Here is a 15,819-nt window from a genome sequence, read left to right as displayed (position 1 = left end):
ATGTTTTTTTGCTTTTTTAAATGGTTCTGATTCCCTTTGCATTTCTAGTGTTGCTGGAGGGAGTATTTCAAGATTGTGCTAATCTGTGACATAACACCTTTGAAAAACAGCCTAATTGCAAGCAGTTTTTTAGCTCAGTGGTTAGAAAAACAATGCTCTTTCTCTCTCTCTCTCTCTTTCCCTCCCCTCTCTCCCCCCTCCCAGTCCTCTCCCAAATAAAGCTGCCATGCAGGGAAGCACAGAAGCTCCCAGGCTCTCCTGTCATAAATAGAGCACCGGCTCTAATTTAGAATATCTGCTGACTCCTCTAGTCCAGAGTAAAGACTATTTTTGCTCAGTGACTTGCTCTAGACATTGTGAAGCTTGAAAGCTCTTGCTGTTATAATTGCTGTCTTGTTGTTGGGCTCCTTTCTTTCTTTGAAAACCTATATTTAAAACAAGAATAATGACTGCTCATAAAATCTTTTAGTTCTGGAAGAGATTATAGTAATAACAATGCACTGTTTATGGCATTGGGCAACAGCTAAAACTCCTGTGAACATGGATAACAGTCAGCCGGTCATGCTGCGTAGAGTGAAAGGGCTGTTGTGTGCGGACCTAGCAGACTTGGAGGTAGGTGGTGAATACAAGCTTCGAGTTTATGATCATGTTTGCTCTCTGAATACACAATTCTGAGGGGTAAGGAAACTTTGAACACCCACCCCAATTTGTGCTATTTCTGTTTCTTTGTTGTTGTTCCTCTAATCAGTTGCCAGACAGATTTTTATCATAGAAAATGGTGGCTAGTGTGGAGCAGGTTCTGCTCTGGGGCTGGGTTAATATTGCTCTGTAACTTTCTTTCAAAGTATTTTTCTAGGAAATGCTGGAATCCTTGTTTTTGGCTAGGAGTCCCAGAGATTGATTAGCACTGTGTACGTGTAGTTTAATACCAAAAATGATGAGTAAATGGTTAAATATGGTGGATTGAAACTGGGAAAAGAGATACTTGAACTGAGAACACTAGAAAAGACAGCACAGGGAACCATACAGACAGAAGATACATTTAAGCTATGTAGTAGTCTCCAGTGGGTAAAAGTTGCTCTGAAAATGGACCTAGAAAAATATACTGATCTGGATTGTCTTGCTCCTCTTGAGAGTTGGAGTCAAAAATTGGGAGGGGAGTGGGAGGGAAGGAGGATGTGAACATAGCGCTGTCCCCACTCTTGGGCTGATGGAAGAAGTGTTTTGCAGAGCTACTTACTGGGTTTTGGGCTTGGGGCATGTCTACCAAAAAGAAGAGATTAAAAAAATCTCTATTGGCTTATTTTCTTTAGCAGATTAAAAAATGCTCTCTGCCTTTACTGTTGTTCTTCCCAGAAACGTAACTATTATATTTGTTCCCACATACAACTTGTTACCATCTTAAAAGGTAACTTAAGAACATAGTTACCTCCTTATCTTCTGAAACATGTCTGAACCAGCCCTGCTCACCATGTAGCAGGGGTTCCAGTCAATCAAGTTTGGAAAGCTGTTTTTAGAGTAGGTAACTGTCATGCACAGGGAGGGGCAGATCCTGCCCTAGTGATTGCTGGACATAAGCAGAACTTTGCCACTAGGGAGACTCTGTGGGAGCATGTGAAACAGTGCTGTGGCCGGGTCTGCTTTATGGCTGTTCCATTTGGGGAAATGTATCTGACTCCTAATGTATATGTTTTTTTTGTAATACCTCCTGTTTGCTTGTGAAACTTGTCTCGTTCCTGATTTAGCATTTATGCCAAAGACCTACTGCCTTGTAAGTAAAGAGTGGTTCCTGAGCAAGCCAGGGGCAGCGCTTGGCTCACTGGGGAGCAGAACAGGAAAGGGTCATGCCTTGAGTAGGAATTGTCTGCTAAGAGTCTCCTGCTGCCCCTGTGAAAATCTGTAGAGGATGAGGCATTGGCATAGGGTTGATACTGTGAGATTGGTACTTTGAGACCATGGCAGATGGTTATACTTGCATGGACTGTGATCTAGCTTGTAGCAGATCGTGCTGATCAATTGTTGGAGGAGAAGTGTGGGGTCTATGTGTGTGCATCCTTACTTTGGTTGGGGGAATAGAAGAGGCAGATCTGCCTAAGCCTATCAGGTTTCCACAGCTGTATCCTCTCATCTTTTTCTGTCAGCATATCTGCATGAACAGACTATGAGGACTTCAGTTGTTTGTTGGGGATTTCCATGGGTCTGGCAGCAGAAGCTCTGACTGGACTGCCAGATAGCAGAGACCCTGAATGTGCTAATTGTGTGTATGCAAATTAACTCTGTCCTGCAGGCTTCCTGGATCTAAAAGTCCATCCCTATGTTCCAGCTGAAGGCCCCTCCCCACTGTAAACAGCTCTTGGAAAATACTCTCTACTACTGTCAGGGTTCCCTTCCCCTGCCAAGGGGTCCAGGTGTCCCCTTGCAGCCTTGTCCTGCTGTGAATCGTTCATGGCTTGAGGTCAGTGCTACCCCTCAGGATCTGCAGTGAAACACTGCAACTGCTACATCTGTCTTCCCACAGAAAAGTAGTCAGTGACAGCAGCTATCCTGTCCACAAAGAGCAAACTGAATGGGAATGCCCTGAGGCTGTCAGCTCCCCTCCACCCTACCTGTTGTGCGAGAGGTGAAACAGTGAAAAGGGAGATGTTATGTGAAACCATTGCCTGTGTATACTCACAGCTTAATGCAAGCTAGAAGTTCACGTGAGAGGCTTTCCAGAATGCCCATACAATCTCCCGAAATGTAATAATACAACAATTCCTCAGTACCTTCTTCACTGGACACCAGAAAACCAGAGTAAAATAACAACTAGCAGGCACAAGATGTTCTTAAGAGCATCCTTACATGCTTTGCTTAGAGCTATCAGTGGGAATTTAAGCACCTTATGTAATGGGCTTTCTCTTCTAGCATCTGGTGCTTTATGGGAGGATGATTGGTGAGGGAATGTATTGATTTAAGAGGAGGCATTTGGGGCCTTGACAACTGTCCGGCTTTATAGGAAGAGCCATGTCTACTAGGTCGAGGAGCAGGTCAGACTAATTTTGCAGAGTGCTAGCAGCAGCATTAGCTCCGTAGGCTTATCTGCAGGGAGGAATCTTTACCAAAAATAACCCATCCGCTGTGTTAGATACCAGCATTTTTGCCATGTTTCAGGGATTTAAGTTGGACACCAGACAAGATTAAAGACCTTCTTACACTACTGTGAACTCTTCACCCTGACTAATTGAGACTAACCTTTGAATGGCTTCTTGGATACACTGTGATTTACTTTTCTCTCTTTTAAACATGCCTACCATGAAGTGCACAGTCTGTATGTCTGATAAGCAGGAGGGCTTTGTAGAAAAGTCCTCTTACATGTTGTAGAGAGGAATGATTTCCTAGTTTGAGTTTTTTAGCATCACTTCTGCTGAGCAATGTGTGGTGAGTAAGGCTTTAGATTTTGCTGGCAGTTTTGAGGTGCTAAAAGATTGACAGCAGGTTCTGTCCCCCACTGCTTGCTTCCCCCCCCCCTTTTTTTTTAATGTTACCTTATTATTAGAGTAGTATCTGAATATCTTGCAGCTTTCCCCTGTCATTCTGTAGTCAAGGCGAGGTGTGCCCAGGGAGATGGTACTTAGCTTGGACTTAATGCAAGCCTTTAAGCTGCATTTTTTTAAAGCTGTATTTTTTTAAAGCCACAGCACCCATGAAGAAACGATACTAAGAGAGGTCTGTTGGACCCACATTTCTCACATTCAGTGCTGAAGATTGGGAGTAACCCCTTTGCAAGGGCCCAGAATTGCACTTGCACTGAGGGGGTTGGAGCCCACCACATGCTCCTCTGAGACGGACGCTCTCAGGGTGCTTCACAGGGGACATTCTTCCCTCTAACTCAACAGCTGAGTCAGAGCATCAGCAGCAACTGAACCTGTTTTAAGAGCCGTCTTGAACTAGTGACCCTCATCATTATCACGTTGGCTGGGGGGCTAACACAGAGCTAAATCATATCAGGCCAATCTTACAGGGATCAGGTTGACCAGTTTTATACTAAGCCACCACATATGTGCAGCACAGGAGTGGCTGTTTAAAGAAAGCCTCTTACTTCCCCTCCCTCCCCCCCCCCCCCCCCTTTTAAGGCTTATTTCTTTTGTCGCGTGTCATGGGGGCTGGCAGCAGGTTCAGAAAGTCTGAGCTCTCCCAGCTCAAGGTCATTGGGATTGTTTAAATATAATCTCCTTTTCTGTACTTATACTTTCCTACAACTTGCTATTCTGTCTTTCTAAAATTAAACTATTGAGCAAAAGAGTAGACTGGACTTTACGTGCAGGCCTGGGAAGGGGGCAAGCTAGCAGCAGGCTGGGGCCTTTGTCAGGATACGTGTCTGCGTGAGATTGTGCTAGGGATGCAGAGCAAAGTTCGCAGTGAAGAGCTGGGGCTGCCCTTTGCTGCTCAGTAGTGCCTCATGTGAACCATTATAGCTTTTTATGGCAGGCCACACATTGGGTGGTAGAGCACAGACCTACTTAAAGGAAGTGAAACCAGTCAGCTTAGGGGTGATCAAGCCCTCCATAGTGATTGTGTCTTGCAAATGAATGAGACAAAGGAAAAAATACCCTAACGCTTCTAAAAAGCTCAATAGTTTAGAATGTTTTGTAACTTTAAAAAAAATTGTTTTCAAGGTTTTTGTCTGCAACCAGGAAGGCTTAAAAATTAAGTAAAGGCTGGGGATTCCTGGTTGCAGGGGTTTGGTCTTTAAAAAAGAAAAGCACTAAACACCATCAGACTTTCAAGAATAGGCAATCCTGGAGCTTAACTATCAAGCTGCTGTGGGACAAAGATGTTAACAGCTAAGTTCTCTCTGCCAATAAGCATTGGGTTATGCTCCCCTCTGGGAATGAGAGAAGGACTTGTGAGGCTCTGAACACCACTGTGCAGGACCCAGGCCCACTCCGTGAATATTGCAACACCCCATCCCTGCCATCTTCAGGCATCAGTACCTGTTGTGAGCTCAACAATTTTGTGCTTGTGAGTTGTGCCTTGGGAGCACTGAGTGTGTGTGCTGTTACGCTCAGGAGCTGAGCCTGGATGCCATTCCACATACCACTTACAGTAGGAAATGGGAATTCCCCAGTTAAGCCTTGTCTATACTAGCACAACTAGAAGAGCTGATTTGGGGTAAGTTAAAATAGTCAATTCTGTCTTACTGATGCAAATTGAAGCACACACTCAATGTATATACTTAGTTTTTTCAGTCCAAAGGCCTAATAGCCCATTTCTTACTCCACTAAGGACTAACTACAGGTACAAGGCTCTTGTCAAAGATGCAGTGGCATCTGCCCTAGGTAACTGCTGTACTGCGCCCTCCTTGTGAAGGAACGGACAGAAGAGAACCTGATTGCATCCTGGCTACTTGAGCGGACACAGGCTTGCAGACCAGACTGATTTCCTCCTTTTTTTTCTACCCTCCATTGTTTTGGGTTTTTAAAAATTATTTTATTGGGATTTGCTTTACTGACTTTCCTGTGATCTCTAAACTGGGCAGGGAGAACCTTTTTCAGTACCTGATGCCACGCTTGCTTTTATGAAGCATTGTAGCTCACTAGCATTTCTGCCAGCCCAGATGTTGTTTGCTGCCCAGCCTTGATACCCCACTGTGCCAGTCACTACCCTGAGTATTAACACTGCAGATCAGTGCTTGTCCACTCTGGATCCTGCCACAGAGCAGGCACTGGAGACACCAGACCCCCAACGGTGCTGTGACCTGTCCCATCCCTGCTGGCCCTGCATTTCAGCTGCTTGCGCTGGCCATTTAAAGTCTGGGCTATGGAACTGGCTGTGGTGGAAAAGCTTGCGTTCCCAAGGAAATCTTAGTCTCTTCCACTTTTCTGATTGACTTACAAATAACTTTAATAAGTTACCGGTCACATTTGTGTCATGGGAAAGATAGGGAAGTGAGGTGATACTGGGTAACGTGACTTGGTTGGTAGCTTACACTGGGATCTAGAATGACGCTGCTGCTTAAAACAGTGGCTATGTAATCTGGGCTGTTTTCATAGTGGGGAGTGGTGGGGGTGAGGAAATGTTTCAAGATAATTCAAGAATGACATCGCTGTAATCCAGCTTACTCTAAGACCATGTAAAAGCATGAAATGGGATAAATGTTTTTTTAAGAGATGTTGGCTTTCCCTTATGCTTAATAGGGAAACATTAGCTTTCCTGCTGCAGAGCGCAGGGTTGGTGGTGCAGAAAACTTTCTTCCAAATTACGCTAAAACTCATTGCATGTTTGCCCCCAGTCACTGTCCCTTTTAGAGCTGCTGGTGTTGCTGTGAGGCTGATATCCTGCGTCGCAGAGCCGCCCTTGTGATACCGCTGAACAAAGATGCTTCTGTGAACTGCCCGTCTGTGTGCCGGGGAGAGGAATTCAGGGGGTGCTGGGGAAATAACTAACTATAATAAAGACTTGGTTTAATTCTGTTGTTATCAGCCCAGTTTGGCTGGGGCTGTGTGTGAGCAAACCTGTACTGGCTTCATGCTGGAATATTTGAGTTGTGGAAACTCATTCCAGTTTCAGCTCAGATGATCTGAACCCCTGGGGTTTTTTGTCCTTTGGAGTGTAATATCAGGTTAGAAATTCCAGGAGGGCAGAGTTTGCACTGCATTTTCATTGGACTCTTTGTTCTTCCTTCATTTTATCCAAGTGGAAGTCATTCAGGAGCAAGCTTTTGGGGGCAGTCTTACTCCTGCCTCTTGGTGGTGCAGCTGTGCAGAAAAATCAATAATAATACCCATCATCAGCTGGGATATCTGTGCTTTTGTTATTCTGCTAATATTAATTATAGAAGAACAAGAAAATTTACCCAAACTTCATTGAACTCTGGCTCTACTATGGACCTGCTGCTCATTTAAATTCTTGGCCTTTCCTTGAGTCAGCTGTGTTTTGTGTTTCATCCAGTTCAGGGCATGTGACAGCAGATGCAGGATGCATTTCTTAGACTTCTACCCTTTCTTAATTTATTCTTTTTCTTTGCTCCATGCAACAGTTACTAAAAACGGAGACTATGTGATTACTCTTTGTGTTACCACCTACAAAACTCCAAAGGTTGAGGCTGTTTCTAGCCCTGTCACCGTTAAAAGTCATGCGTCAGATCTCAAAGGCATGAGTCTGGATTAAGAAAGATGTGATTGTTAAAAGACATTCAACAAGATTCAAATCTGATTTATAGTCAAAAGCGGGGTTTAAGCATCTAGAGGATTTCAAGCTTTTTGTTTCTCCAGTGAGACACACTTTTGAGTTTCCCCTTCAAATAAAAGTTGAAACCCTTTTATATAGCTTGATTCCAGGAGTTGAAACTTTAGGAAAGAGGCCAAATATTGTGAAATTTGTGATCTCATTGTGAGAGTAGGCAGCAGTGAGGTTTATTTAGGCAAAACTTTCAGGGAAATTCCTGGGTATCTGGGCTAAATATCCTGGTTTTGTTTATTAACCACAATTGCTGCAGACTTACACTGGAAACATTTGACTGGGGGAGGAGAGAAGTGACACAGCTCAATTCTGTGTCAGGAAATACCAGATCATTTCATGCTTTCCAGTCTCTTGTATCTTTTGTGTTTGCCTGATCTAAACCTTATCACTTTTGGGGGCTTTGGTGTATTAAGATGTACAAGAAGTTCTGCACAAATATCTTTCCAAGCAAGATATGGGTAAGGCTAGTTCTCTAATGAAGGAAAAATTGCTAGAGGAGGAGGTTGCTCTCTCTTTGTCAAAACATTTCTTTTTGTTTAACAAGAGAAGTAATTTTCCACACTGTTTTTACTTTTCACTTCCCTACTGAAAAGTCAAACATCTTTATCTGACTTTTTTTTCCAGGTTTTAGGCCTGTTTTGTTTCTGACTGCTATTTTTAATGAAAAAGTTAAGCTTTCATTAGTAGCTTTTAAAAAATACTGAGTGAAAACTTTCCACAAGGGGAGAATAATATTCCAATCACCTCTAATCCTAACTTAAATACCAGAGAACGACCATAACATCCTAGTGATCCAGAGCACACTCAGGCATACACCTGGTCTCTCATGATGTAGGGAGGAGAGAGATCAGCTTTCGAGCACTGCTGCGATCTGCCGCATGGTCATTTCTGACCCAGTGATCCTTAAGAGAGGTGCACTACTGAAATGAGTAAATCATGAGTCAGACCAGGCAGTGAGACAGTGGCACTATTTAAAGTACATCAGAATAACAAGTGACAGTTTTATTTATATATGCATATTAAAAAAAAAAGAATGTATCATCATGTTTTTCTGCAGAGAATACCAGAGGAGCTAACCTTAGATGCCTTACTAGAAATGAATGAGTCAAAGGTGAAAGAAACAATGAAGAGATGTGGTGCCAGAGATGAGGAGTGCTCCAGACTCAATGGGGCACTGAGCTGCTTACGGAAGGTGACTGAATCAGGTACAGACTGCCTTGTTGTTCTATGGTATTAGTTTCTCAGCAACCCGGCCCCCATACTGCTTCCTTTCATATGAGACAATCTGCAAAAACCCCTAGACAGTGTCTTTGGCTATATTCTCTAACCAGTATCAGGTTATGGCTCTTGGATGTACATGAAGTTGCAGTGATGAAACGCATCTAGAGCTGTGGATTTGATTTGGTTCTGACAGCATACCAAATAAATAAATAAATGTATGTAGAAATATCCTCTCTTAGTCAACAGACTATATCCTTATTCCCTCTCTGTTCAGAGTTATGTCTAATGTTTCAGTTAATCTTTCATCATTCAGTACACATATCCTTGACCTAATGAATATGACCAGATTTCTTGTAGGTAATCCCCTCCCCAAATATTGCCAGCTCAGAGAGAAGGTGTAATTCTGTTTGGCATTACACTGCTCAGAAGTAATTGTTGAGCTCAATGCTTTGGAAGAGAAAAACATTGCTCTGACAACACTTTATCACCGAGTAGCTTGTAGTGTGCCAGTTGATTCACTTCTCTTTAAAACTGCTTGCCTCCTGCTATTTTTTTTTTTTTGCTAGAATTCATAGAATCATTAAGCAAATCCCAACAGCAGATTCAAGAGCTAGAAAGAACCCTGATTTACCTTGAAATTATGGAAAGAAGGGTACTGTGTAATTAGAAATGCATGTGTTCAGCATGCAAATGGATCTGACCAAGTTACTTAAGATCAGTCAAGCTCAAGATTCCCAGAGCGCTGTTTCACCACCTTCCCTATCACCTTCCCCAGCCTACTTTCAAAGGCATTGTAAAATCTGTTTGTGTGACAGTGTTTCTCACAGCATACGGGTACTAATGTGCATCAGATCATTCTTTGTAGCAATTATCAATCTGTCACTGAAAGGTGATGTTTCCTGTTGGTATTATGACAGTTCATACCATTTGCAAATCATAAAGATTAGTTAATGGAAAAGTCAGCAAACAGCTCAGTTTCATATTTCCTTTTTTCTAATCTTTCTTGTCCAGGATTGTCACATATTTTCCCTTCATACTGTGGCAAAACAAGCCATTGTTCAGAAATCATGGCATTCACTTATTATAAAGAGATGGCATTTTAAAAAATCCAGGTGTATGATCTCTTTTCAACCACTGACTGGTCAACAGGACATCAGGCCCTGGAGCTTTGACTTTTCACCTTGATTTAAGTCATTAAGGACATACTTAAAATTAAGCCAGAGAGTTAACCTGATGAATTAAGCCTCTGAAATTATCCCAATAATTTGAGCATTCCCGCTTTGCTGCCTGCAGGCCTTTGGACTTTTTTTCCCCATTTGTACCCAGAATTGGTCTACAGCTGTACTGGACCAATCTGAACTACGATGCTAGGCATTGTAGAAGGCAGTGCTGGGCTGCACCAGTGATCGAGCAGGATGTGGTGGTTCCTTTCTGTCCAGCTGTCTGTCACTGGTGCAGCTTTAGCTAATACAGTCTGACCAAACACAGCAGCTCTGTGCTGAGTGCTGCTGCTGCCTGTAATGGAACAGCAGTGCCCCAGTACTCCAGGTGTCAAGTGAGTTCTAGGCACTGGTTACGTGCCAGAGAGAAAATGGCCAAATGAGTATCAGCAGCTCCTACATACTCCTTATTTCCAATCTAATGGCCTTTCTCAGTTTAAGTGGTATTTAGCAGTTCTGTTGGCTAATAGAAAATAGTTGCCTCTTTTTACCAAAGACCGGTCTAAAAGCAGACAGGATGCCAGGTTGGATGTTCAGATTAAACAGATTGGCACTAAATCCGCATAGGTATGCAGTAGGATGTGGATGCCTGTTTTATGTAGGCATATCTATCTCACATTTTTCAATAGGGCCCCAAACTGTTAAAACTCAGCCCATCTTAGAACATAGGACCTGATTTTACCTTTTGAGATACATAGCTACAGATAGATAGGAAAGTAAGGCTAGTTATACTGCCATTCTTGTTTTAAAGGTTACTTTAGCTGATGGGTGTCAGGGGAGGAGAAACTAGGCTTGCACCTTGGCTAGGTGCAAAGCAGGGGAAAAAACCCTCACCGTATAGCCTAAAGCAGCATGATGTAGTATGTGTATGTATGTTGGCTTTTCTTTTTAATCAATCACTAACATTGCTACGGTTGGTGAGCAGGTGGGGAGTTAAAAGATGATGTGCTGATGAATCTTTCTGAGGCACGCCGAGAGAACAGCTCTACAAACATGATCGAATCCCCCTGCTCCTCTGCGCCCACATGGACTCCCTCTGCATTGCACCTTCCCAAGGGCAACAGCCAGCAGGCACGCTCCGTGTCAGTATCTACAATCCCATCCTCAGATTCTCTTGCCTCAAGTCATGGACCTTCTATCTATGCAGAAAACCTCCTGGACCCTTTTGCATTCCCTGCACACAGTGGAAGGTTAACACCAAGGACTCCTCACAGCATCACCATCACTCCACCAACCACTCCTCAAGCCAAGAGACGGCATAAGTTGAAGCCACCACGGACTCCTCCTCCCCCTTGCCGGAAGGTGTTTCAGCTGCTACCTAACTTTCCAACCCTCACAAGGAGCAAGTCCCATGAATCACAATTGGGAAACAGGATAGATGAAGTTCCTCCAATAAAGTAAGCATGACAATTCCTCCTTCCCTATGGGCACTGGTGGGCTGTGTTTATACCAAAAAGCATTCGGTGCTCCAGTTCCTGACTCTGTGAAAGAGCTGGTGTTCAGTTGCCTCATCGTAGTTTCATTGTAGTCTGAGAATCTCTATCAGTGGGGTATTCTAAGATGACCACAAAACCTGCTTGTTATTAGTGTACTTTACTTGAAATTTATTTGAATTTATTTGAAATTGCACCTGCTGGGGAGGTTGGGATGGCTGCTGCTATTAGAGGACCCCCAAGCAGTTTTTCTCAAGCATCTAGTAGCCATTCCACATACTAGAATTCTCTTCTGTCCTTAAATGTTCTTCACAGTTCAGGTGGCTGGTATTCTTTTATGTTTTTATCTTAAGATGTATTTTAGCTGCTAGTGTGAGCTTTAAAACACATATATTACAGTATAGAAAACTACAGCTCCATAACAAGACAAATGGTCTTAGGCTACATCTTTTTTTGGACTGATCTAGGCTTTGAGATATGCTTTTTTTTTGTGTAGGTGCGATGGAAGGTATTAATCTAACATTTACCTGATAGTTGGAACTGGGAAAGAAATGTGTCTTCCAAAGACTGGCTATCCCTAAACATCTCAGAGACTTAGGTCAGCATACAAATCTGTAGCAGGCACTGGGTCATTAAAATTTACCCTAACTCTTTGACCACCTGGAAGAGATCAAAGAGCCTGTTCTGCTCAGGACCTTTTTGTCAAAATTACATTTTTCTATAAGGGAAACTAGCCCAGCTCAGAATGGAGTTGAGATTCTGAGTGTAAGCATTAATAACAAAGGGCTGTGATTTTGGTGCTGCAGTATTGTATTGCCTGCTGATATGAAAGAGTTCATTATAAAAGTGTAGCCTTGTAAGCAGTACAGTATTCTTCCACACTGCAAGTGCATATGAAGTATTATCCTAAAACCTGCAAATTGCTGAACATCTAAATGCAGCAAGTAAGCATCTGTGGCCAATGCACAGCTTTGTTCTGAAATTCAGTGGTAAGAATCTTGTTCTGCTGTGATCCAGGTCCTATTGGTTAAGTCTGATAGGACTTGCAAAAGGTAGCACTTCTGTGATTCAGGCACTTCCATGGAGCCTGCCAGCTGACTGAATTGCACAGTCCCATTAACACTTCTCATCTACAAGCCAAAATTCAGGTGCATTCTTGTACGCTTCATTCACAGACTGGAGCTGGAGCTACCCAGCAAAGACTACCATTTGTAGGCAGGAAAATATTGGCTATGCAGCTACCTCAGGAGCCTGTGCAAAACCAGAGATATTTGTAAACCTGACATCAAACGCTGCAGGAAGGAGTTTCTGCTCTAGCAAAGTGTGTATCCTGTCACATGAATATGAATGTCGAAAAAACCCCAAACCCACTTTTCTCTCTCTCTCTCTCTCTCTAGGTTCGGTAAGAGATTTTTACAGGGCTGTCTTCGTTTCTTTGCTGAGAGAGAAGAACCTGTCCTTGTCAACTATCTGTTAATCATCCCTGTGCAACCTCTGGAGGTCATCAATAGGGCCTTCTATCCCAGAGTTTCTGTTAACTTTAACAGGAGCTTGGCCTACTGGAGAACTGCCGGATGTTTACGTGGTCTTTTTTGTACCTGGTATTTCTTCAGATGACAAAAGCAAGGAAAAGGACTGATGTTTAAAGGGTTAAAGCAAGGGGTTTGGGTGTAATTGCTTGTCTGTGACTTCAGACAGCTGTTATTGATGCCTCTTGGTACTACAAATAACTTCTAGTGTTTAGTATCTTTGGATATTCATTGCCAAGTATCTCTGTAATGAAATTAGATAGTTGCGTGCAACCTTCTGAGAAACACTTCAGCATGTTCTTAAATGTGGAATGGTTCCTCTGATGCTGATGAGTCTATTCACGTTTAATGGCGTGCAGGACTAGGACTTGTGTTTTTTTATGCAGTGACGTATCAAAGCCATTTAATGTTTTAGCTATCCTGATGTGACTATGTGTGTCTGTCTCATACACAACCTGTAGCCCTGGAAGCTAATGTAGAAAGATACGGGCATTTTGGAAAGAATCTCACCTTTTTGTAAAGTATAAAAGTCCAAATAAGCACATTATAGCACCACACATATATCTAATGCCCTTTAAAACAAAAATCCCAGGAATTACTTTCAGAAATGAAGCAGCATAGAAAGAAAATTGTAAAATGAAAATGCAAGCAGAAATCTGAGCATTTCTCTGTAGAGAGTGATAGAATTTATGCAATAAATAAAAAAGGCATTAGAATAAATTCAAACAGAAATGAAGAATTTTGGTGCTTCTATGCATGTAGTCGTATTGTCTGTTTTAAAATCTATACTGTAGGCACTTTTAAGTCCCATTCAATTCCAAAATTTTTTATATTCATTAGGACTCTTCAGTAAGGACTTAGCCTTCTTAACTGGTGTTAACAGCCATCTTAACTTTTGTTTTATGATTAATTCAGATCACTCTGCATTTGAATGGCCATATTAGATCATCAATATTCCTTGGAAAAGCAACTAGTCATTCTAGCCTATTCTAAGATGCCAGAGACCACAGATGCCTTTAAAAGTTCACTGGAATAATGATAAAAAAGAATCTGGTGCCATCTAGGGTCAAATAAAGAGACTGGCTTTTTGTAAGCATTGACAGTATCCAGCCTTGAAGCTGTGTTGATAGTTGCAGATTTGACTTTTCTCCAGGTTTCCAATATGGCTGTAGATTTAATTCAGGAAATATGCCAGAATCTTAGTATTTGAGAGTTTTTAGGAAGTTATGTGGTATAACCACTGGAGTGCTGGACTGGCATTTTGAAGTCTGGGTCTCCATTTCTGCACTTACCAGCTAGCTAAGTGATCTCACATAAATCTTTTTATTTGTCTGGGTCACACTGGTGCTGTCTATAAAACGGAGATCATAATTTTCAATGTAAGAGAATATTCTGAAGTCTACTGGCACTGCATGAAAACTGGGTGATGGTATTCCTGGTAAACCAATTGGGAGTAAAGTCTGACTTTCCACTTTGTTTTAAGAATGGCCTAGCCCTAATCAGATGGAATTCTGTAATCCCTAAACGTAAAACATAATGAATTAACAAAAAGAGAGAAAAATTACGATTCCACCACCAAATCTTACCTTGCATTGCCTCCATATGAAAACAAATAGAGGAGTAGTATCTGGTAGTAGCTTTACAGCAGAAGGCAAACCAATCTCAGCTGTGCTACTAACAGTGTCATGGCTTCTGGTCCTTACCTATGACAGTGATCACTTTGTTTCTGTCTAGACTGGTAAGCACGCTTGTGAGTAATGCTTCCCTAAAGCATCCTTTTATTCTCCATCAGAACTCTCCCAAGGATCCCCTCAAACGGTACGAAGAGACTTCGGCTTAGCTGTAACACACAGGTAAGCCACATGTGCTGTGTGAGCCACAAAGGAAACAAACTGAAGGGTCAGATGAAGAAAGCATGCTATTTAGTGCGTTTGTAGCAGTCATGACTCTAAGATAGGTTTGAAGTTGGGTCGGGTGCCTCATTTGCCAAGTTCAGCCTTAACTATGTATTTCAGCTTCATTTCTTTTTAATATATACACTTGAAATCTTTTTTGCAAAGCCAGTTGGCTCATGATTCTGTAATGACTAGCATACCAGCGGTAGCAATGTTGTGTATGGGGTGATAGGACCAAGCATGCCAAATGTGTAACAATGCCTTTTCTAAAACACTTCCACTGCTACAAATGAAAGGGAAGCTGCTCCTTCCTCTCTGTGTGGAAAAGCATACATTTCCCTTTTCCTCCCCTGTAGCTTCCTGCATCCCCTCTTCCCAAATCCAAACCAAAACTGGGTCAGCCAGTTCTCATGCCAAACAAACCTATCAATTTAATTTTCTGGTAAAAGGGATAACACTCCCACCACCACTCATCTGCCATAAATTGGGTCCCAGTTCTACAAAGATGTTCAGGTGAATATAACCAGCACCATGCGACATGTCCTGCTGATCTGAGGAGGGACATCAGCAACTGACAGGCAGCACGTGCTCACGGGCTGGATCTGCACTTGGAGTGTGTGCTGGCTGCTCCCTCTTGTTTCATGAGGTGAAGCTCAATTCCAGTTTGAGATTTTTATGAAAAGAAGTGACATTCTGTCACTTTGGTGTCTGCGTGAGGCTTCGGATCTGTAATTGCTGACCTGCAGCTTTGAGGACCTTCTAGAGATGCATGTTCATGCACACTCTGTCTCCTTGTCAGAGAGACCTCTGAGCACCTCTTGTCCCTGTCCAGGAGTGGAGAGGAAGTAGCAAGAGGCCCGCACAGTTGGTGCCAACCTTCTTTCAGTTGCTTTTGATCAGAAAAGCGAGAAGTCTCTTCCACAACACTGCTTGCCCTTTTCAGAAAGAGCTAAAGAAGTATAGCCTGTCTGTAACTACCTACAAATGTTAATTTTCCTTTAGGCACCAGTTAATGTCATTTTTCCCCTCTTGTCTCTACTCAGGTTTTCTACAAAGTCTTGGTTATCTCAGATTTGCCAAGTCTGTCAGAAAAGCATGATGTTTGGGGTGAAGTGTAAGTACTGCAGGTGAGCACAGAGTGATGATCTTTTTCAGAGGAACTTTGGATTTGATTCATTAAAGTTTGCCAGTAACATGTCTATCTTGATATGATGTACTCTTAGCAGTGGTATAATTTTTTCAGTCAGCTTCTGAACTGGCAAAGGGATGGTTTGGCACAACTTATACTTTAGGTTGGCAG

At 42.5% G+C, this 15,819-nt stretch overlaps 1 protein-coding gene across 1 annotated transcript in view; it reads left to right on the top strand.

Annotated features, from left to right (window-relative positions):
- The window catches only part of KSR1 (kinase suppressor of ras 1), a 75,130-nt gene that overhangs the window by 41,640 nt on the left and 17,671 nt on the right, over positions 1–15,819 (top strand). Inside the window, exons 3-7 of the mRNA XM_049802451.1 lie at positions 8,279–8,426; positions 10,588–11,059; positions 12,493–12,497; positions 14,417–14,477; positions 15,563–15,646. Coding sequence (XP_049658408.1) covers positions 8,279–8,426; positions 10,588–11,059; positions 12,493–12,497; positions 14,417–14,477; positions 15,563–15,646 — 770 coding nt within the window. The remainder of the gene's footprint in view (positions 1–8,278; positions 8,427–10,587; positions 11,060–12,492; positions 12,498–14,416; positions 14,478–15,562; positions 15,647–15,819) is intronic.

Source organism: Accipiter gentilis, chromosome 6 (genome assembly GCF_929443795.1).
Source record: "Accipiter gentilis chromosome 6, bAccGen1.1, whole genome shotgun sequence".
Classification (NCBI taxonomy): Eukaryota; Metazoa; Chordata; class Aves; order Accipitriformes; family Accipitridae; genus Astur; species Astur gentilis.
Note: the sequence above shows the minus strand (reverse complement) of the source record. Positions and strands in the feature narration are given on the sequence as shown.